This window comes from Ailuropoda melanoleuca, chromosome 12 (assembly GCF_002007445.2).
Source record: "Ailuropoda melanoleuca isolate Jingjing chromosome 12, ASM200744v2, whole genome shotgun sequence".
In the NCBI taxonomy this organism is placed as follows: domain Eukaryota; kingdom Metazoa; phylum Chordata; class Mammalia; order Carnivora; family Ursidae; genus Ailuropoda; species Ailuropoda melanoleuca.
In genome coordinates this window covers 34,123,561-34,147,722 of record NC_048229.1, presented here as the reverse complement: position 1 = coordinate 34,147,722, position 24,162 = coordinate 34,123,561, and the positions used below count along the sequence as shown (strand labels likewise).

General features: G+C 45.5%; 1 protein-coding gene across 4 annotated transcripts; it reads right to left on the bottom strand.

Moving 5' to 3' along the window:
- Positions 1-496: 496 nt before the first annotated feature.
- On the bottom strand, positions 497-22,283 carry ZNF229 (zinc finger protein 229). 4 transcript variants are annotated; one of them, XM_019804880.2, is made up of 6 exons: positions 22,224-22,283; positions 14,943-15,123; positions 14,592-14,842; positions 14,353-14,411; positions 8,033-8,159; positions 497-4,278 (listed from the first exon to the last, which is right to left on the bottom strand). In XM_019804880.2, exons 3-6 carry the CDS (start codon positions 14,734-14,736, stop codon positions 2,048-2,050), a joined length of 2,562 nt encoding a protein of 853 aa, XP_019660439.1. In that variant the 5' UTR covers positions 14,737-14,842; positions 14,943-15,123; positions 22,224-22,283; the 3' UTR covers positions 497-2,047. The 4 variants fall into 4 exon arrangements, with proteins under 4 accessions (XP_019660439.1, XP_019660438.1, XP_034493662.1 ...); XM_019804879.2 differs by having other exon boundaries at positions 14,592-14,835; XM_034637771.1 differs by lacking the exon at positions 22,224-22,283 and adding an exon at positions 19,905-19,946 and having other exon boundaries at positions 14,592-14,835.
- Positions 22,284-24,162: the final 1,879 nt, after the last annotated feature.

Here is a 24,162-nt window from a genome sequence, read left to right as displayed (position 1 = left end):
TGTTATATGCCACTGATGAATCATTAAATTCTATCCCTGAAACTAAAAAATAAATATGTAAATAAATAAATAAAAAAAATTAAAATTTTGGAGCTTTTTAAAAAAATAAATAAAACTACAGAAAAAAAGGGGGGGGCGCCTGGGTGGCGCAGTCGTTAAGCGTCTGCCTTCGGCTCAGGGCATGGTCCCAGTGTTCTGGGATCGAGCCCCACATCAGGCTCCTCCGCTAGGAGCCTGCTTCTTCCTCTCACGCCCCCTGCTTGTGTTCCCTCTCTCGCTGGCTGTCTCTCTCTGTCAAATAAATAAATAAAATCTTTTTAAAAAAATTATGCAGCACCTAATTAGGAAAGCAACTAAGTCACCAATTTCTCAGTTCATTTGTATACCTTATATTTGGTACTAGGTGCTAAGTAAACAGTAGAAAAAGCAACAACTACAAAATGATGGAGGTTGTGACATGGATCTTTGACCATAAGGCACTGCTCCACCAGACGAATTTCTTTTAAAAATAGCTTTACTATTGTTATAAAATTGATATATACTCTTTGTTAAAAAGTAAAATACATAAAAGTACACGAATGTATTACACACCCCGCATCCCGCTTACTAGAGATTAGCAGTTATCATACTAACCTTTCACACATTTTTTTTGTCTTTCTCTCTCTATAAACACGATACGCAAAAACGTATTAACAAAATGGGGCCATACTAAAGTGGTTCTCCAACTTTCCTGGCTCACAGAATGGTTTGTGGGCAACCTTCAATGTCAATGTAGGTGTACCTGTATATTTTTAGTGGTTTCCACGCATTTACACGTGCCTTAATTTAGGACACGTAGAGTATTAACCTTTTTTTCTGCCATGGTAAGGAAATGCTAAGAAACTCAGCCATACGCATACTTCTTTTTCCACGTGTGCAACTATCTCCCAAGTATCAATTACTACACACTTATGGCCACTTCAAAGGTTATACAAATTGAACTTATACACTGACAAATTCTTTCCAAAAAAGACTACTTTTTTTCACCCCCACCAATAAATGCACAGGTGCATGTTTCAATAGATTCCCAGTGATGGTGGTTTTGGTGACTCTATTTTACCATGGCTATTCCGACAAGTTAAAATGGTACTTCTGATTTTTTAAAATGCTCTAATAGTTGTCTTATCTGTTTCAAAAGACTATGAAATGAAACAGGGCAGAAGTATCATATTCATGATAGCAATAAAACAAATTAACCAATAAATTCAATGCAATGCCAATTTGCTTCTGTTTTTATAACCTGATAAAATGAGGGGCGCCTGGGTGGCTCAGTCCATGGCACGTCCGACTCTTGATCTTGGCTTGGGTCTTGATCTTGGGGTCATGAGTTCAAGCCCCATGCTGGGCTCTGCACTGGACGTGGAGCCTACTTCAAAGCAAAACAAAACAAAACAACCCTGATGAAATGGCCCCGCAGTTCAGTACAACCTCTCTAGGAGAGTTTACCTCTAGGAGATAAAACACATTCATCAGAACGTGACATAAAAAACATGATGGAGACACATTATCCAGACCTGCCAAGAGGGGGACCCTCCCTCTAACTCTTCCTGCTCTTCTAAAAGTGACTGGCTTCAACCAATGGAAATGTCATCTTTCGATTCTTGTAAAATCGATCGTCTAAAAGGTACACACAATACTGGTTTTGGTAAAGTGACCATTCTTTCCTACATTTGTCCTATCTGTGGGTATTCCCATCCCACCCCCCACAAGGAATCCATGTCCACGACCCGCTCGTATCATCTATAAAAGCTCCCTCCTGAGCCGACTCTGAGGAGCGTGACGATCTTTACTGAGGCCCCGTCCTACTTCTTTGAGGACAGTCCGCCGTGCGAGTGTCTTGGAGACAGAAGCGTGCAACTCAAGCGCTCTTCCAGTTTCACAAACTTCCAGGTCTTCCCTTCCTCTGCACCGAGGGCAGCCCCCCCCCTCCACCCCACGTTCCCAAAGGCCTCCTCGTGCGCTGGCGCTCGGGGGAGTGTAAGGCTGGGGGCGCCATCGCCACGAACGCCTACTTGTCCGGTGTCTCGCCCGCGTGCGCTCGCTGATGATTGCGCAGGCCCGAGCTGTAGCTGAAGCCCTTCCCGCACTCCCCGCACTTGTAGGGCTTCTCGCCCGTGTGCACCCTCTGGTGGACGTGCAGGCAAGAGCTGCGGCCGAAGCCCTTTCCGCACTCCTCACACTTGTAGGGCTTCTCGCCCGTGTGCACCCTCTGATGGCCTTGCAGGTGTGAGCTCTGACTGTAGCCCTTCCCGCACACGTCGCATCTATACGGCTTCTCCCCGGTGTGCACCCTCTTGTGACTGAGCAGCCCCGAGCCATAACGGAAGCCCTTGCCGCACTCGTAACACGTGTAGGGCTTCTCCCCCGTGTGCAGCCGCTGGTGGGTGCGCAGATTGGAGCCGTAACTGAAGCCCTTGCCACACTCCTCACACGTGTAGGGCTTCTTGCCCGTGTGGATGCGCTGATGCTTGTAGAGGCTCGAGGTGCACCGAAAGCCCTTGCCGCACGCTTCGCACTTGTACGGCTTCTCGCCGGTGTGGACCCTCTGGTGGATGAGGAGCCCCGAGCTGTAGCTGAAGCCCTTGCCGCACTCGGCGCACTTGTAGGGCTTCTCCCCCGTGTGCGTCCTCTGATGGATGAGCAGGTCGGAGCTGTAAATGAAGCCCTTCCCGCACGCGTCGCACACGAAGGGTCGCTCGCCCGTGTGCACCCGCTGGTGGCTGTGAAGGTCTGAATTGCGCCGGAAGCCCTTGCCGCACTCGCCGCACTTGTACGGCTTCTCGCCCGTGTGCACCCTCTGGTGGACGTGCAGGTCCGAGCTGCGGCCGAAGCCCTTGCCGCACTCGCACTTGTACGGCTTCTCGCCCGTGTGCAGCCGCTGGTGCCTGAGGAGCCCCGAGCTGTAACTGAAGCTCTTGCCGCACACGTCGCACTCGAAGAGGCGCTGGCCCGTGTGCACGCGCTGGTGCGCCTGAAGGTACGAGTTGTAGCTGAAGCCTTTGTCGCATTTGTCACACTGGAAGGGCTTCTGGCCGGCGTGCGCCTTCTGGTGGCTGCTCAGGTGGGAGCTGCACGTGAAGCCCTTCCCGCACTGGCCACAGCTGTAGGGCTTCTCCCCGGGGTGCACGTGCTGGTGCTTGTGCAGCGCCGACTTGGCGTAGAAGCCCTTGCCACACTCGCCGCACGTGTAGGGCTTCTCCCCCGTGTGCAGCCGCTGGTGCACCTGCAGCACCGAGCTGTAGCTGAAGCCCTTGCCGCACTCGCCGCACTTGTAGGGCTTCTCGCCCGTGTGCACCCTCTGGTGGACCAGCAGGTTCGAGCTGCGGCCGAACGCCTTGCCGCACTCGTCGCACGCATACGGCTTCCGGCCCGTGTGCACGCCCTGGTGAATGAGGAGAATGGACTGGTAGCGGAAGCCCTTCCCACACACGTCGCATCTGTAGGGCATCTCCCCGGCCGGGGCCCGGGGCCGGCTGGGCCCGCGACTGTTCTGCCTCAGACCCCGGCCGTGCTCCTTACTTGGAGAGGATTTCTCACTCCCGGGGGTCCTCTGCGGTCTCTCAAAGTGGGCAGTGGACCTTGAGCCCGGCCCGAACTCGTATTTATGGGGTTTCTCTCTCGAGGGCCCTCTTGGAGGAGTGGGAAGGGGTGACTCTTCCCTGAAGCCGTTTCCACATTCCTTTTTTTTCTGGTCATACTCTTGGGGGTGAGGGCGAAGAAGTAGGGTCTTTTCAACGCCATCCTTTCCACACTGATCGCAATTACAGGGACTCTCTCTCTCTGGTAATCTGTGGGCATCGTGACACCGTGATATCCAGCTGAAGCCATAACTGTCCCCTTCATGTTTATATACTGTATCTTGCCTGTCAAGTTTTTCACACCTTTCTTGAATGTTCCACGGCTCATTCACAAAGGCTTTCATCCAAGAATCTTGAACGGATACTGGTCTTACAGCTTTCCAGGGTAGAAACCTTTGATTTTCAGAGCCGATGGGTCCCCGAAGACTGCCCACCAGACTGTCAATGTGTGAACCCTGAGCAGGTGCTCCTTCCCACCCTTGGCACAGAGAAGCATCTTGTGAGAACTGGAAACTTTTCCCTTGAAGATTTACTCTATGATCCTGATTCTCAGTTAATTCACCAGTTAATTCCCAGATTTTCCAGTAGGACAGCTCTCTGTAGGAAAGGCACTTTAATTCTCTTTCTTGAATATACTCCATTTCCTTTTCATTCTTGTCTCCTGTGGGGTGAAAGACCATTCAGAGATGAGAACACATACAAGATCGGCTCAGGGATCTCAAGGCAAGTCAGCCTTTCAGACTCAGACCAGTAATAAGCCCAGAGCAAAATTCACCTGTGTGTATCATAACCACCAGGGCACTTCTTTCATGTCTAAAAAAAGGAAGAGGAGGAATCCACTCCCAAACTATTAGAAGTTATAGAACAATTCAGTAAGGTGGCAGGATACAAAATAAATGCCCAGAAATCAGTTGCATTTCTATACACGAATAACGAGACTGAAGAAAGAGAAATTAGGGAATCCATCCCATTTACAATAGCACCAAAAACCATACGTTACCTTGGAATTAACTTAACCAGAGACGTAAAGGACCTATATCCTAGAAACTATAGATCACTTTTGAAAGATATTGAGGAAGACATAAAAAGATGGAAAAATATTCCATGCTCATGGATTGGAAGAATTAACATAGTTAAAATGTCCATACTACCCAGAGCAATCTACACTTTCAATGCTATCCCGATCAAAATACCGAGGACATTTTTCAAAGAACTGGAACAAATAGTCCTTAAATTTGTATGGAACCAGAAAAGGCCCAGAATCTCCAAGGAACTGTTGAAAAGGAAAAACAAAGCTGGGGGCATCACAATGCCGGATTTCGAGCTGTACTACAAAGCTGTGATCACAAAGACAGCATGGTACTGGCACAAAAACAGACACATCGACCAATGGAACAGAATAGAGAACCCAGAAATGGACCCTCGGCTCTTTGGGCAACTAATCTTTGATAAAGCAGGAAAAAACATCCGGTGGAAAAAAGACAGTCTCTTCAATAAATGGTGCTGGGAAAATTGGACAGCTACATGCAAAAGAATGAAACTTGACCACTCTCTCACACCATACACAAAAATAAACTCCAAATGGATGAAAGACCTCAATGTGAGACAGGAATCCATCAAAATTCTAGAGGAGAACATAGGCAACAACTTCTATGACATCGGCCAGAGCAACCTTTTTCACGACACATCTCCAAAGGCAAGAGAAATAAAAGATAAAATGAACTTATGGGACTTTATCAGGATAAAGAGCTTCTGCACAGCCAAGGAAACAGTCAAAAAAACTAAGAGACAGCCCACGGAATGGGAGAATATATTTGCAAAGGACACCACAGATAAAGGACTGGTATCCAAGATCTACAAAGAACTTCTCAAACTCAATACACGAGAAACAAATAAACAAATCATAAAATGGGCAGAAGATATGAACAGACACTTTTCCAATGAAGACATACAAATGGCTAACAGACACATGAAAAAATGTTCAAAATCATTAGCCATCAGGGAAATTCAAATCAAAACCACACTGAGATACCACCTTACGCCAGTTAGAATGGCAAAGATAGACAAGGCAAGAAACAACAATTGTTGGAGAGGATGTGGAGAAAGGGGATCCCTCCTACATTGTTGGTGGGAATGCAAGTTGGTACAGCCACTCTGGAAAACAGTGTGGAGGTCCCTTAAAAAGTTAAAAATTGAACTACCCTATGACCCAGCCATTGCACTACTGGGTGTTTACCCCAAAGATACAGACGTAGTAAAGAGAAGGGCCATATGCACCCCAATGTTCATAGCTGCATTGTCCACAATAGCCAAATCATGGAAGGAGCCGAGATGCCCTTCAACAGATGACTGGATTAAGAAGCTGTGGTCCATATATACAATGGAATATTACTCAGCTATCAGAAAGAACGAATTCTCAACATTTGCTGCAACATGGACGGCACTGGAGGAGATAATGCTAAGTGAAATAAGTCAAGCAGAGAAAGACAATTATCATATGATTTCTCTCATCTATGGAACATAAGAACTAGGAGGATCGGTAGGGGAAGAAAGGGATAAAGAAAAGGGGGGTAATCAGAAGGGGGAATGAAACATGAGAGACTATGGACTATGAGAAACAAACTGAAGACTTCAGAGGGGAGGGGGTGGGGGAATGGGATAGACTGGTGATGGGTAGTAAGGAGGGCACGTATTGCATGGTGCACTGGGTGTTATACGCAACTAACGAAGCCAAACTTTACATCGGAATCTGGGGATGTACTGTATGGTGATTAACATAATATAATAAAATAAAATTAAAAAAATAAAAAATAAAAAATAAATAAAAAAAAGGAAGAGGTTCCTGTTAACAAACTTTGAAGCTAAACATGAATATGATCCTACTGGTAACAAACTACGTCTCATCATATACTTGCCGAGCGAGAAATTCCGAACGGGCTTCTGCAGAGAAAATTCACTTCTCCACTTACTGCTGTTGTTGCTGATAATAACAATAATATCCAACATTGCTGCAGCACTCCCTACGTGCTGACCCGTTAACTCCTTTCACCCTCAGAATAACACTGAGGTGGGGACCCTTACATTTTCACTTTACGGATGAGGGACCCAAGGCACAGAGAGAGTGAGTAACCTGGTGCAGTCACCCTGCCACACTGTGCGGAAGGGGCGGGCGGGCCGTCAAACACACAAGTCCCGTTTTAGAGCCGCACTTAGCGGGGTCTCCCAGAGTGACTCTAATTCTGGGCACGTGTGACCTGAACCCGGGGGAGGAACGAAGCACCAAATCCTCCAAAGTGCACCAGCTGTGTCCCGGTCTTCTGGGAGCATGTCAGTTAGGAATCCACACGACACAAAGCACTGGAGGCATATAAATATTCAACATATCCTTGTCACTGACTGCAAGTTGTCAAACTGTCACGTTGACCGTGTAGTTCCAGGGAAGTTTAAAAAAAAAAACTGTCCGTGCTTTTTGATATTCTTTATTGGCGATTTTTTTTTTAAGATTTTATTATTTATTTGACAGAAAGAGAGACAGCCAGCGAGAGAGGGAACACAAGCAGGGGGAATGGGAGAGGAAGAAGCAGGCTCATAGTGGAGGAGCCTGATGTGGGGCTCGATCCCAGAACGCCGGGATCACGCCCTGAGCCGAAGGCAGACGCTTAACGAATGAGCCACCCAGGTGCCCCACATTGGTGATTTTTACCTTCAAGGCCAAAATAACACAAATCTGTTTATAACTGAGGACTCCTAGGATACAGGAGTTAAATGGGTTCAATGGGTATAAAGAGGACATAGGAGTTAACTGGCTTATCTTACACTGTCTGGCTGTTTCTATCAGAGGGAGGCAAGTCCAGGGACCCCCTCCGTCACTCTGGGCACGTCATTCTCTGAAAAGCATGACGGAATCATGAGAAGGTGGGAACTGAGTAGCAGAAATGAGGTCACAGGACAATTGCCTACAATAGTACGCAGTGTTCACAGGCAAGATCGAAGGTTGGAAGGGGCCTTATGTGACAAGCTCACCCTGTCCCTGCCTACTCAGGACTCCAGGCTCCACGGTTCTTGCCTGGGTGTGCTCCTTTTGGATTTTCTCTCTCTGTTACCCAAGTCTTTCTGCCATTTTTCCAAAGGGTACAGTATCTTACCAGGTTTGAAAGGTTGTTGTCCTGAAAATACAAGGCTTAGGGGCATTTTTGAGGGACAAAAAATAATCAGAAAATGTAGCCCTAATTCCATGACTTTCAAGTCTTTGAAGGACAGAGAAAAGATTCGAGATTGGCCAAATGAAACTATTTTATAACAGTTCTATAAAAAAATGGGATTTAACTTGTATATAAAGACCAAAAATACCCTTTCCCCAGGGAACAGGAACACGCCAATCAAGGTAAGTGTCCACTACCCAGACATTCCCTCACCCACAGAGAGCAGGTTCCTGAAGTTCTCCAGCATCACATCTCGGTACAGCTTCCTCTGGGCGGGGTCCAGCAGCCCCAGCTCCTCCTCCGTGAAGACCACCGCCACGTCCCTGAAGGTCAATGGCTCCTAAAACATGAAACACCATTAACACAAACACCCACCAGATGCAAGGTAAACCTGGAGTCACTACGAAGAGTAGGCAAGCAGGCAGGAAGCTGCTCCGTCCGGCAGGTCAAATCAAGTTTTATTAACGTCTGATGCCAATACATCGATTGTAACCAATGGACCTTCCGTGTTTACCCAAAGAGCAAAGCAAGGAACCCTAACTACTCTGCTTGATGTGAGTAAGCACTTCTGAGGGCAATTCCATAGACCTATATTGCTTCAATCATACGGTCGTTCATCTTACAGTTTGACTCCAACTTGTAGAACACCAACTTTTCCTCTACAACAACTGTTCCAGCAGTATATAATGTTAGCGTGCGCGTGTCTGCACACACCCCAAAACCACCTTCTCTGCCAGAATGACTATTCTTCACCAACCAGCCCCTCGCCCCTCCATCAGCAGCGGGGCAAATCCTGTTCTTTGCTGCCCTAGCCCCCTATCCCCTCCACACACGCCTTTGATGGGCTTCCAAGTCCACGCTGAACAGAAGCAACCAATGGCTGTTTTTGCAACCCCGTCCACACCCAGATGAGGCCCCTTCAAAGCATGCTGTGTCATCCTCAGTTGTGGACCGTGGCCCAAGGTTTTCTGTGAAGGAGAACTGGAGTATGAACGCTTTACTAATGCGATACTGTGAGCACTGCAGAAATCAAAATGATTAAAAAACCCCTGTCCTTGGGGCACTTGGTTGGCTCAGTCGGGAGAGCATGCTACTCTTGACCTCAGGGTCATGAGTTCAAGCCCCGGTGGGTGCAGAGATAGCCAAAAAAATAATAATAAACTTAAAAAAAAAAATTCCAGTCCTCAAGGATTCTGTAAGTCAAGACACAGGTTAGCAACGGTCTTCTAATCAGAGTTTGTGATCTTTTCTGTTCATGGCCTCCTTTCGCAGTCTGGTGATACTTACGGACTCTTACTCAGAATAATGTCATAAATGCATAAGATAAAACACAAAGGATCATTTTAAAGGTTAAGTATATGGGAATACAATGTTCAAAAATAATAAAACACAAAGGATGTGCTTCTTTGTACACAATAAATATCAAGAATGAATCACCTACTGTAATTTCAAATTAGGAATGAGCGTTAAGTAATATTTTGCAACATCTACACCAGCTAAGACTTAGTGTGGTTAAAAAAACAAAGCAAATCAAAAAAGGGAAAAGCCCTGTGGGTTGACGTCTGGAGGAAGCCAGGTGCAAACAGGTGTTTGCTGCTGTAACAAATCGTAGCCACGAATACAACTACACGCTGAGCCCCTTGGGTCCGGCACATTCCTGAATGTGCGGGTGGTCTCAGGGACCCCGAACCAGGAGGTGAAGTAACGTGGCCATGGTCACATAGCTGGTTCGAGACAGAGGTCTAGTTCAAGCTGAGCACACAGAGTCTAGTTCCTGAGCCACTAACCCTTAACAACTGTCCTATAAAGGCCAAGATGTGAGTCACCAGGGGACCAGAAATGAGTCTATAAAGCAGGTGATATTAATACCTTCTATTTACAGAGAAATTACTGTAAGGCAGGCTCTAGCCTAAGTATTGTTTTTAAAAGATTGATTTAATTTATTTATTTGTCAGAGAGAGAGAGAGCATGCGAATGGGGGAGCCGCAGGCAGAGGGGGAGAAGCAGGCTCTCCTCTGAGCAGGGAGCCCAATGCAGGACTACATCCCAGGACCCCGGGATCACGACCTGAGCCAAAGGTGGATGCTTAACCGACTGAGACACCCAGGTGTCCCTCTAGCCTAAGTTTTTTTTTTTTTTTTTAAGATTTTTTATTTACTCGACAGAGATAGAGACAGCCAGCGAGAGAGGGAACACAAGCAGGGGGAGTGGGAGAGGAAGAAGCAGGCTCCTATCGTAGGAGCCTGATGTGGGGCTCGATCCCATAACGCCGGGATCACGCCCTGAGCTAAAGGTAGACGCTTAACCGCTGTGCCACCCAGGTGCCCCAAGCCTAAGTATTTTTATATGATTGATCTCATTTAATCCGCACAGAACTCATGGAAAGTGAGAACTTTCTGGTATCAGGAATGTTCTCTCATCTGCTCTATTATCAGTAACTACTCACAAGGTAGTGACTAGTGTTATCTCTGCTTCACCGGTGAGAAACCTGGGGTCCCACCTAGTAAGCGGTGAGTCAGGACTGAACTCAGGCAGCCTGGCTTCTCCATGTGGAAACCATTCTGCTATCCTGCCGCCCCACTGAGATCAGAGGGGCCAGACCAGAGGAACCCACATCCCCATTTTGGAAAAGGAGTGCCACCGAGAGAGCACATTTCCAAGCAGAATCCTAGATCAATCCCAAGGCTAGAGGCAGCGTAAAGATGGAGAGATAGCTTGGGCCAGAGGCAGTCAGTCTGACAATTAAACCAATGTGGACCCGCCAATAACTCCCAAATCTTTATATCCAGCCCTGCCGTCTACACTGAGCCCTGCCGACTCCAACTACCACCTGGGTGTCTAAAAGGTATCGTGAAGCAGAAACAGCCCAATCAGAAGTGAGTCTTTCCTTCCAAACCATTTTCTTCTAACCTCCCTGATGTGGGTAAACACAAGTACAATCGATCTTCAAGGTGTCCTTGATTCTTTCCTTTTCCTTATTTCTTACATCTAATTCATTAAAAAAAAAATCTGCCAATTATTATTCCAAAGGAGAATCTCTCTGTTTCACCTCTCTAATCTGACTCATCATTGTCTTTGCTTGGATGACTGCAAAAACCTTCTCTCAATTCACCCTGCCTAGGCCCCTCGAGACACTTGAGAGCAATGAACTTGTTTTTAACCTATCTGCTACCTGTCTCCCCTTCTAGAATGCCAGCCCCATGAAAGCACGGGCGTTTATCTGTTTTGCTTTCTAATATATCACCAGGGCTTAGAATAATGTTTGGCCCATAGGAGGTGTCCAACAAATGTTTGCTGAATGAATAGGGACAGGAAGAATAATAGCTTCTGAACTTTGAAAGTACATGTTCAATATAAATAGTAAAACAATACAGAGACATACAAGGAACTCTGCGAACCAGAGCACAGAATGCAGAAACAGTCCCCGCAGAGGAAAGCGAAGCTGACTGTTCTTTCTCTTCCTCCATACATACAACATACATACCTACTAAATATACATATATACATATGTATATATACATGTATAAATATATTCAAAAATACATAAATGAGAAAGGTAGTATTTCGGTTGACTTGCAAATGAGTAGTAAATATAATAAACAGCACTGTCATGACCGGCTATCCCTCTTGAAGAAAATGAAATTAAATGTCAACCTCACGCCACTTACAAAAACAAGTTACAGCCACATTAGAGATTAAACCGTTTTTAATCTAAATAAAAGCCCATTTAGGTGCCTTTTTGACTAAGCTCGGAACAGGTCAGGCCTTTGGCAGCTAGATATGGAACCAGATATTCAAAGGGGAACCGACAAATCATTTAATTAGGTGAAAATGTTACACTTCTTCATAGTCAACTCGCCATTCGGAAAGGCAAGACTGAGAGAAAGTAACTGTTAACACTTCCAATGGGTGAGTTAACAACCCTACTCTTTTTTTTTTTTTTTTTAAAGATTTTATTTATTTGACAGAGATAGAGACAGCCCAGCGAGAGAGGGAACACAAGCAGGGGGAGTGGGAGGAAGAAGCAGGCTCATAGCAGAGGAGCCTGATGTGGGGCTCGATCCCACAATGCCGGGACCACGCCCTAAGCTGAAGGCAGACGCTTAACCGCTGTGCCACCCAGGCGCCCCAACAACCCTACTCTTGAAAGAGCTCCTTTTATTCATTAATGCAAATGGGCGAAAGCGTTTCATAAGCAATTCACAGATGAGAAAATACAACCGCAAACATATGGAACACGGTCATCGTGCACCGACTGTGACGAACTGTGAAATACATGGGCGGGCTTAGCCACACACCCTCCTCCCTCAGATTAGCAGAACACATTCAGTACCGATAAAGCCTTGGGGGAAATCTTGCCCCCCCAAAAAAATATAATCAGAATTTTCAGAAGTGTAAAAAAAAAAAAATCACTGCTATGATTACAGGAAAATAAAACCTCAAGAGATGAGCCAACCGGCAGAATGAAAGTCACCGAAGCACAAGCCAGTGAAAGAAGCACAGAGCAGCCTCCTGGAATATGATGGAAAGTTCCAAAGAAGAGAACAAAAGTTAAAGGATACAGAAGATAGATCCAGAAGTTTTACCTTTAATAACAGGAGTTCCAGTAGGTCCAAATGAATAAAATAATAGTAACAGCAGACATCCAGGCAGAAAAAGAATTAATGCCAGAAGATCGCAGAGCAAGGGCAGCAAACGGGTGACCTTTGAAAATGACACTCAGCCAAGATGCTGTCAAATATACCACAACAGACTTTTCTGGGGGGGAAAAATGCTAAAGTAACTAATAAGCCAGAATAAACTCTGTTCACCAGAAGACGAATGGAGAAGCCAGGAGGAAAAGGCCAGCCCAAGACTGAACGCCAGTTCTCAAGGTATGAATGAAGAATTTTCAGTTTAGACAATCTGCCATTTGGGCATCAAGGCAACAGACATTTTTCAGCACAGGGATGCTCAGTGGGTACAACCCCCGCGAGTCGTCTCTGGGGAAAGCAAATGGTGGAGTGACATTAAGCCAACCAACAGATAAATCAAAATGAAGCCAGGAATAAAGAAACTGGTGAAAAGGATAGGTGGTGGACAAGGACCTCTAGACACAGGACTGAGACAGGTCTACTGTGCGAATCGGTAATGAAAAATCAGAAGGTAATGATAATAATAACAGTATTATATCGGGAGACGGTGGGAAGTAAAGAAGTGTTCATTTCTTCAGCCCGCAAGTTCACTGATAATATTGGAAATTAAAGCATATTGTAAAAATGACTCAAAGTTTCCAAATTTTCCCATGTCTTTCCATAAGAAGAGAGAACTTTATAAAATAAGCTCACATGTGCTAACAAAAATACGTACTTAAGATTTTACAACTGCTTTGTTTTCTTTTTCTTTCGACTTAAAGGAAAAATTAACACATATGCATGTATCTACCGTGTGTGTGTGTGTGTGTGTGTGTGTGTGTGTGTGTGTGACAGAATGAGAGAGAGAGAGAGAGAAAGAGAGAGAATGCATCTTTCTACATCCTGAGAGTTTCATTCACTTTACCTCACTGGACAGCAGCACAAAATCGAGACAAGAGAACAAGTGAAACCATAATAATCCATCGATCCAACGTCAATCCAATGGATGGACGTGGAGTCCATGGAGTTATTTTTTTTTTCTTTCTTTGCAGTTATGAACAACACGGCAATGACCATTCTGTGGACACCTGCTCTGATTTCGAATGAACTTGTAGAGTGGGGAATACTGGAGCAGACGCATGTGGAACTTCCAGAAAGACTAAAAATGCCCTTTGCAATTGTGTGCATGGACCCGTTTCTCCGTCGGGCTCACAGCGAATACTGACCTTTCAAATCTTTGGTCATCTGCTAAAAAAAAAAAAAAAAAGAATCTACCTTGTTTCAACCTGTACTGCTTTGACTAACAGAGGTTGATCGTCTTTTCATAATATTACTGGCCATTTGTGTTTCTTCTTTTCTTCCTTCCTGAACAAGAATGCCTGGGCATTTGAACCCCTCTTTCAAAAATAAAGATAACAGAATTTATCATTTTGTGATCAATGAAATGTCTTCCGCCCTAATATGCTCTCTTTTAACCTGGTTCCTGGGGTACTTTTTGGCAGGGTGTATAATCGGGAGAATATAAGATCTGTAAATGAATCAGAGAAACATCGCACGGGGGAGAAAAACTCGGGCAGAGAAGAAGGATTCATTGTCTGGAGAGTCACCTCTCTGTATAATTTAGGCTCGGGCCCTTAGATGAAATGACGATCGACTGGCAGGAGCACATAGAGCAGAATGGCAAATTACAGCCACACCGACCCAAGTTCAAATCCAGAATTCCCCGCTCGTTTCTTTCTTCCTAAACCCGGCTCCTATCCCCTGCCTCACATGGCTACTTTGTGGATAAATGCAATGAGCAATGTCATTACTCGCCCAATACACGGTTATTTCTTTTTCCCTTTTAACAAGGGAGGGGGATATTTTTACACTCTGACGCCTGGAGTGTTCTTTCTGGAGAGAAAAGAGATCTCAACCCACCTGAAACTCGGTCTTGTCCTTCCCATCCTGAGAAAGGGCTGAGGCTTGAGAGCGGACAGCTGCAGGAGGAGAAGGAAGCCATGAGAAGAGGGGGCTCCCTCCTGGGCTCACGGACCATCTACTGGGACCCCAGAAATGTCTGCTGTTCGCACAATGGATTCTTTTCCTCCACCTCACTTGTCCTCACTCCACACCCGGCTCCGCTCCTCCCCCACCGGACACCCTTCCTGAACTCTCACCTCTCTCCCCAGGCCTTGAGGTCCAAGTCTCCATGGCTGCCTCTCTTAGGTTTTCCCAGAGGGACAGCGATTCTATTTCTCCTCTGATCTTCCTAAACCAGAGAGGCAGGAGATCCGGGCCTTCTTCATTCTTGAGGTTCTCCATGCTCTGACAAGGAGTGTTGGATGGCTGTCCGGCTCAGAAGGAAGGCCCTGCCTCCACCTTCACACTCCACAGCCTGGTTGCTTCCCATGCTCCAGGAACCTGTGGGCTCAAGAGGGGAACTCGACTTGATCCAGTCCTTTTCTGGGCCCCAAAGCTCTGGGTCTCCAGTATGGTGCGTACCCTCTGGATACCAAGCTGATGCTTACCGAGTTGCTGTCTGCATAGACCCTGCTCCGAAGAGACTCACAGTCCACAGAGTCAAGAAGGCTGCATATGGCACAGACGGTCTGAGAAGTTTCTGCGGGGAGGGCCTAGCAGCAGAAGTGTCGCAGTGAGACAAAAGGCTCGACGGAAGGGTGCAGACGTCACAGACATGAGACCTGTGTTCTGTGAAGGAGAATCCGGAGTGTGAACGCTTTACCAATGCGATACCGAGAGAACTGCAGAAATAAAAACAATTAAAAATTCCTGTCCTCAGGGCGCCTGACTGGTTCAGTCGGAAGAGCATACTATTCTGGTTCTTGAGGTCGTGAGTTCGAGCCCCACGTTGGTGTATCGACTACTAAAATAATAATAATAATAATAATAATAATAATAATAATAATAATCATCAACTAAAAAAAAAACAGTCCTCAAGGATTCTATAAATCAAGATACAGGTTAGCAATGGTCTTCTAAATCAGAGTTCGTGATCTTTTCTGTTCCACGGCCTGATTTGGCAGTCTGTTGATATTTACGGACTCTTACTCAGAAAAACGTTGAAAATGCATAAAATAAAACACACAGGATCATTTTAAAGCCTAATTATACTAGAATACAATGTTCAAAAACAATAAAACACCAGAGATGTGCTTCCTTTTACACATTAAATATCAAGAGTTAATTAGCTACTGTATTTTCAAAACAGTAATGAGCGTTAAGCAATATTTTGAAACATCTGCACCAACTATAATATAAAAATATCTATGATTTACACGGAAAACAGATTCACGGATTCTGATGATACTATTGTGGTTTGTCACCTGCATTCATAATTAAAGGAAATGCAATTTTTCAGTTCAACTCGTGCATATTTTTTTTCCCACTCAAGTTCATGAACCCCCGGCATTATGCCCACGGACTGGCGTTCAAGAGCTCCTTTTCCAAGTGAGATCTTCTCCTGCCGCCACCAGATTAAATTAGTCACTCGGGGACCCAGAATCACGCTGTTGAAGTTGCTGGCTTGCCACCTTTAACACAGATGCCCTGTTAAGATCTCTAAATCATCAGGGCACCTGGGGGGCTCAGCTGGTTAAGCAGCTGACTCTTGATTTTGGCTCAGGTCACAAGCTCGGAGTCCCAGGATCGAGCCCCACGTCGGGCTCCGAATTCAGCAGGCGGAGTCTGCTTCAGGATTCTGTCTCCCTCTGCCCCACCCCTTGCTAGCACATGTACTCTTGCTCTCTCGCTCTCCCTCTGAAACAAACAAATCTTTAAAAGAGAGAGAGAGAGATCTCTAAATCATCAAGGGAACAGGGCCTTCTTCCTTGATTTGTGTTCTCCATTTTGCACGGCCCTGGCCCATTGGACACATTTAACAAATTCCATCAATGGGATGTGAAGCACAGAGACGACCAGAACTCTCAGAACCAGCTCGGAACCAGTCAGTAGGCAGTGCAAACACACGGACCGTGAGTTCCTTCCTTTCCACTCTTTGCCTGATCTGCTTTCTCCTGAGACCCAAGCCACAGGGCAGGTTCAGACAGACTCGCCCCTGGGGGGCCCACTCCAAGATCCCCCCTACCCTGGATGGCTTCAGGAGCTCACGTCTCCACTTTGCCCCTCACTGTTGGTCCCAGACCTCTGCACAGCCCGCTCCGGCAAGCGCCTCCCTGTCTCCCACAGTTTGTGCTCTGCCCTGCACGAGGGCCTGCCCTCTGAAGCAAGTGTGCAAGGCTGGGCCACCTGCTAACCTCCTACGGGGACGACAAAGATCTCTAACAGTGTCCTCCCAGCCAATGCCATTTAAATCCTCAGGACCCTCCAGGACTGTGCTCCAGAAACCTTAGCCTGCTCCAAAATCACCATGAGAGATTGTGAAACAGACTGCAGGAGCCCACCCCCAAAGATCCTAATTCAGTAGCTCCGCAGTGGAGCACAAGAGTCTGTGTTTCTAACAAGTTCCCAGGTGATGCTGATACGGCTTCTCAGGGCCCACGCTTTACGGGAGCAGGTGCTAACACACTCGAGCTTCCTCTGACAGCTGGCTTTCAGGGCTTCCGGGGGTTTCTAGTTTACACAGAATTTCCTCGTGGTTCCTCCTCATATCCCCAACCTCCAAAAGTCAGGACTGCCTCAAGCTCTGGTGCACGAAGCTTTTCTCCGTCTCTAGTCATTCACTGCCTCAGTGAACACACCCAGCTTCGGGAAGTCAAATAGCGTCCACGCGCCGATGGCTCCAAACCAACTTGAGATGTCCCAGTGGCTGTCTAAAAGATGTCTCCAACTTAACACACCCAAAACCAAACACCAGATTTGTCTTTCCAAATAAGCGAGACACATGTTTTGAAATGATCGTTGATTCTTTTTTTCTTTTTCATACACCACATCCAACATCAGCAAAAACCTTCAAATGATAGCCAGCATCTGATCAATTCTCCCACTACTCCGGCCAAACCACCATCATCTCTTGCCTAAACTACAGCAGTTGACTTCTAACTGGTCTCTCTGCTTCTATTCCTGTCCCCCTACCATCTACTTCCTACACAGCAGCCAGGATGATTTTTCTTTAAGATTTATTTTTTTATTTGAGAGAGACAGCACGAGTGCATGCATGCAGGGGGAGGGGCAGGGGGAGAGAGAGAATCTCAAGCAGACTCCATACTGAGTGAGGAACCCAATGCGCGGCCCACTCTCACGATCCTGAGATCATGACCTGAGCTGAAATCGAGAGTTATACACTTAACCAACTTGAGCCACCCAGGCACCCCAGCCAGAATGATCTTTTAAAAATAGAAGTAAGGGCATGTCACTTCACTGGCCAAGAACTTCACCTCACTCAAAACCTTCCCTAAAGTCCTTTCGATATCCAAAAGACCCTACACGATCTGACCTCCCCATACCCAATCTCCCACTTATCCTTCCCCTTTCTCATTCTGCTCAGCCTCTCTGGCCTCCTTACTGTTCTTCACATCCACCAGCCATGCCCCTAATTTGGGGCCTTCACAGCTGTACCCTTTCCCCAGTGTCACAGGCCTCTCACTTCCTTTGGGTCCCGACTCACCACCTTTCCAGTGAAATCATCCCTGATTATCCTACTTACGATTGAGAGTCTCTCTGCCAGCCCTCCCAAAGCATCTTTCCTGCTTCATTTTCCCGTGAAACTTATCACCTAACTGACCATCTGTGTGTCTCATTTACTATCTTTCTGTGCCCATGAGAATAAGAGTCTATGAGGGCTGGGATTTTAGTCTGCTGCAGGCACAACATAGGCACCCAATACATATATAAATGGGAAACTGGGACTGAAGTGAACTCAGCCTGCTGATCGTGGGATCCTGGGTTCTTTGATACCAGCTGCGGAGCAGAATGGTTTTGTCTGGCCGTGTGTTCCCTTAGTCAATTACACACTAAGGACAGCACTGGGCCTGCTGCGACATAGTGGTGATCAAGGCAGGCAGGCAAGGACTGTGCTCACGCAGCTGACACTCTAGCTGAGAAGACAGCACCCATTCACCAATAGTCTACAGTGTGTCAGTTGCTTAGGTTTAAAGAAAGATACACTCCTTTACCATACGGAGCGCACCCTGGGGAGAGAAAGAAGATGACCAATATCACGGGTGACACAGCAGTGGGATAAAGGGCGGATGGGAGTGAGAGACGTTGGCAAGGTAGAAATAACAGGACTAGATGAATGATTACACGTGCGGATGAAAAGGAGAAATCAAGTAGGAGGCTGGAGATGAGGCGGAAGGAACACAGGTAAATTATGGTGCTTCGATCCAGATAGCAAGACGGGAGGCTGGGTGGGGAGTTGCAGGTCTTGACTCTCAATACTGGAGTTGGCAAAAGGCCTGGGCGTACGTTCTGCTCAGCCACTTTGTAGCTGTGTGAACACCAAAAGAGAGACGAATCTCTGAAGGAGTCTTTTCTTTCTGCTGTGAAGTGAAGACAGGACTTCTTACTCGCAGAGTTGGAAGAATTCAGTCTTTCTCACACACACACAGACACACGGATACTTATATGGGTAAAGCCCACAGCCTAGGACGTGGCGCATAGAAAATCCTCAGCCAACCGCTATCCTTGCTGCTATTCATTCATCCTAGCACTAACCTAGGGATACAGGCACCCGTTTGTTTAACAAAGACACATCCGGTGTCTCACTGTATCGCGGACGCCTTGAGACACTGAAGCAAGTAAGATGGACAAGGAACTTGTCCTCACAGGGCTTGCATTCTGGTGCATAAACAAATCTACAAAAGAGGTGATCTCTGAGTACAAAAAGGGCAATGAAGAAAATAAGACCAACTGTTTACGAACCAGAACAGAAGTTCTCTAGGACAGAATGAATGAATCAGGTTGTCGAGGAAGGTCTCCAAGGCCTGCGTGAAAATAAACTGGCCATGCAAAGACCTGGGATGGAAAGAGTCCAGAGGGAGGGGCCAGTACAAAGGCCCTGACTTCTGGTTATAATACCTCAGCCTTCTCATCTGTAACACGGAACTAAAAATATCTAACTTAAAAGCTGCTGAGCAAATTAAATATCAATATTTATTGACAGGCTATCCTGTATTTCAGGTACTGTCCCAGGTACTGGAGATACAGCAACGAAAGCCCTCAGCATAACTGGTATATAATAAGCACTTAATTAATGCATACCATTACACTTACTGTAATTATTTCTTCCCTGTACCTAGCACAGTCCTGACATAGCGTAAACCTGAGTGATTTACTGACTAAATGAACAAATACTAGGAGCCAGGGAGAGAATACACTAAATCAAGACACCAGGAAATTCCCCCAACTTTAGGGAAAAAACCATTTCTGGGGGGAAGGCAGCCATGGTTGAGGGGCCTGAATGGACATTTGTCAAGACCACGGTATGAAGAGTAAGGTCAGAAGAGTGGGCCCTTATTTGGGAAGAGAGCTGGCATTGCCATAAAATAACAAGAAATCGAAATTCTACTCACTTGCAGCTCTAATGTCAAGAGACCGGGGGTTATTCCTTTCTCTTCCATGCAGTTCTCTCTGAGAAAGGAACAATCCCAAGAAAGCAAGGCCATGAAATAAAAATAAGCCAGGAGATAACATGATTTTATCACCCTTCCCAAGACACAACAGGCAGCAATCTCTGAGCACAAGTTGAAAGGAATCTAGCCTTCCTGTAATCTACTCCTACTACCAGAAGGGAACCTCCCTCCCTACAGGGCTCAGACAGAGGGCCCAAACCATTCCTGCCGTGGGCCTTGTCTACAAGCCTGCATTCACTGTAGCTTCCACGAGACAATCAGATGGCCAACAGACACCTGAAAAGGTGCTCAACATCACTCATCATCAGGAAAATGCAAATCAAAATCACAATGAGATATCATCTTACACCTGTCAGAATGGCTAGAATCAAAAAGATAAGAAGTAACAAGTGTCAGTGAAGATGTGGAGAAAAAGGAATCCTGGTAATACAGACTGGTGCAGCCACTGTGGAAAAAAAGCAGTATGGAGGTTCCTCGAAGAAATAAAAATAGAACTACCATATGATCCAGTAATTCCACGACTGGGTTTTTACCTGAAGAAAACAAAAACACTAATTTGAACAGATACATGCACCCCTGTGTTTACTGCAGCATTATTTACAACAGCCAGATTATGGAAGCACCCCAAATGTCCATCCATAGATGGCTAAAGAAGATGTGGTATTTGTCTATACAACGGAATATTACTCAGCCATACAAAAGGGTGAAATCTTGCCATTCACAACAACATGGGTGGACCTAGAGGGTGTAATGCTAAGTGAAATGAATCAGTCAGAGAAAGACAAATACCATATTATTTCCTTTATATGTGGAATTTAAGAAAAAACACAAAAGAACAAAGAAAAAAAAAAAAAGAGAGAGAGAAACAAAGAGCCAGACTCTTAAACACAGAGAACAAGCTGGTGTTTGCCAGGGAGGAGGTGGGTGGAATGGGAGGACACCTATCTTGATGAGCACTGAACAATCTACAGGACTGTTGAATCATTATACGCCTAAAACTAATAAAGCAGTGGGTATTTAAAACTATTTTAAACACCTAAATGTATACCTAAAGACACACGACGTTCATGCAGTTAAAAGCCTCAAAGTTGTTATCTGCTCTCTCCAAAGCAATTTCAATCAAAATCTCAACAAAATCTCAACCTTTTTGCAAAATTTGACACACTGATACTAAAATATATATTGAAATTAAAAAAAAGAAATAAAGAAAAGAAAAAGAAAAAGAAAACAACTAGAATAGCCAAAACAATCCTACTCAAAGAAGGAAAACTTTGGACAAAATCTGGACTCATTCCTTCTGACTTTAAGATTTATTCTAAAGCTACAAATCAGGAAATAGTGGTATTTTTTACTAAGATTTTATTTACTTATTTATTTATTTATCAGAGCGAGAGATCACAAGCAGGGGGACCAGCAGGCAGAGGGAGAAGCAGGCTCCCCACTGAGCAGGGGCTAGATTCCAGGACCCTGAGATCATGACCTGAGCTGAAGGCTTAACTGACTGAGTCACCCAGGCATCCCAAGAAATAGTGGTATTGACAACAATGGTAGATTAATAAGAAGAGTCTTTTCAACGTCTGGAGTTGGAACAATTGGAAAACTCTTACGTACCCCTCTTTAAATCATACACAAAAATTCATGCAATATGGATTAAAGATCTACTATTTTTAAAAAAAATCTGAATTGAGAGCTGTGACTCTCCTATGCTGTGTGACAGAGTGGAATTCAACCCGTGAGCCTCGGACGCTGCAAAAAACAGACCACTACATCAGCAAAATAATCGCTTAAAACTTGTACGGCGCTTAGTAATTCTCGAGGGAACACATGCAGAATACGAAAATCAACTTCTGCAGCTCCTTATGGAAATGACTTCTACAGGAAAGTCCGAAATTCATACAGAAGTGGGTGTGCGGCTACCGTGAAAGAATTCCAGATAGCATCCATCTGAGACTGCCTGGATTGGAGTCTCCCAAATCGAACGAAGCCCGTCTCAAAGCCACAGCTGCTGACTAGGAACTGCTGCTTCCCAAGCCTCGGGGTGCCCAGCGCAGCCGGCCCGAGCCCCGCCCCCCATCCCAACCCGGGATGCCCAGCGCATCCGCCTCCTCAAACCTCTTCTTCGCCAGGCGGAGCTGTCGAAATCCCCTGGCTCTGACCTCCGCCACACGCCCCCTCCCCCCAGATCCTAAAGACCCGGCCCCTGTCCCTGCTGCCGGAACGAAGACCTCCAAGAAGCCCCACGTCCAATTACCCACTCACCATCGCAGAAGAAACTATGGCAGCGCTGCGGTGGCCGGAAGCGGAAGTGGGAGACTCTGGGGGGCCAGGACTACACTTCCCAGAACCCTCTGCGGCGCTCTGTCTTATTTACAGTCCAGACGGTGACGTAAAAAAGCACACACCTGGAGCCCCCGCCCAAGGCCAGGTGGAAGGCGGAGTGCCCAGCAGGTGTACCCTGGTCTGTGGGAGGACCCATGATGTTCTGGCTCTCAGCTTTGGAGCACCACTACACCTTTCTTCTCTTTCCTTAAAAAAAAGTTATTACTCGCTGCTAGCATGTTCACGTTGTAGAAAATCTGACACTACTCTCCAACAGACAAATCCATAATGCCATCACCAGGGAATAAAAAACATTGATGTTTGGGTGTAAATTTTATATGTATGTAATATACATTTTAATTATATATATTTTAATTCCAAAAGCACTGCATGATCAATGGTACGCAAAAAAAACTGTAAAAGGAAAAAAGAAAAGAATGTTTAAAAAAAAAAGTAAGGAGATGGGGCCCCTGGGTGGCACAGCGGTTAAGCGTCTGCCTTCGGCTCAGGGCGTGATCCCGGCGTTATGGGATCGAGCCCCACATCAGGCTCTTCTGCAATGAGCCTGCTTCTTCCTCTCCCACTCCCCATGCTTGTGTTCCCTCTCTCGCTGGCTGTCTCTATCTCTGTCGAATAAATAAATAAATAAATCTTTAAAAAAAAAAAAAAAGTAAGGAGGAAAAGTAAGAAAAAGAATTAAATTAAAGTCCTCTGTAATCCTAGCATCCATAAACATGGATCATTAATATCTTGGCCTATGTATCTCCAGATTTACTCTTTGAGTAAATATGTATTTAAAATTTTTTGTCCCCATGAAATTGGCATCATAATATTTTAGAACAGCTTTTGCTTCTCACTTCATGTATCATGGGAAGCTCTCTATGTCACTAAATAATAAATTAATTTTAAGTGCTTGCTTAGAATTCTTTAGTTTTAGATCCGTTACCACCTTGTCCACCAATGAAGTTAGACTTCCAATCTCAGTGTGTCAAAACATTTGTTTTCTTTAATTTCTTCCAATTTGATAGCCCAAACTTACTGATTGCACTTCTTTGCTCATGGAGATGTTGAATAAATGTCAATATGTCAGTGGTGGGTAAATTGCCTTTCTATATCCTTTGCCCCTTATCTTTTGTTTATTTATTTGTAAGTTCTCCTTGCATACAGATGGTAATGACTCTGTCCTGTATGATGATTTTTTTCTACAGTTTGGACTTTTATAAAGATGTCTTTAAAAACCACCAAACCTTTATTTGATCAAATTGATCAGTCCTTTCATTTTGGATTCTGTATTTTTCTATATGATTATAGACTTCCTTCCCTGATATCCAATAAGCACACGTCTATATTCACGTATTTTCTAAAAATGTACCTGAGATTTGTTTTAATCAGGCATGGTAAGACACACAGATAAGAAATGGTAGTCATGAAGAAAGAAGTTTATACTCACAGATCCCTAGAAACAGAAGGAATGGCACACCACTCAGGGCCTCACGGAGAAGGACCAGGATTGATCAGGAGACAGAAGAGGAGGACAGAACATTGTCCAGAGCCTTTATTGGGTTTTGAAGGGAAGGAATGGGTGAATCAGGGTAAATATGATGAATAAGTTTAGGACTGGATAATTTAAATAATTTTGGCGGGCTCTGGGCCATAGGCATGGTCCCTGGGTGTCCAGTACTTGGTCCTGGTTTGATTTAGGGCAGGGGAATATTGCCTTGGTGTGTGAGTTTAATAAAGGACATGGTTGGGGGTGTGGGCTCTGGATTGGTTTGTTTGTATATCAAAGGCATTCTCAGAAATTAGATTGCAATCTATGAATTAGCTAGCCCTGGGAGGGGGCAGTCTCTCTGAGATCAAGACCTCAAATGCCAGAGCA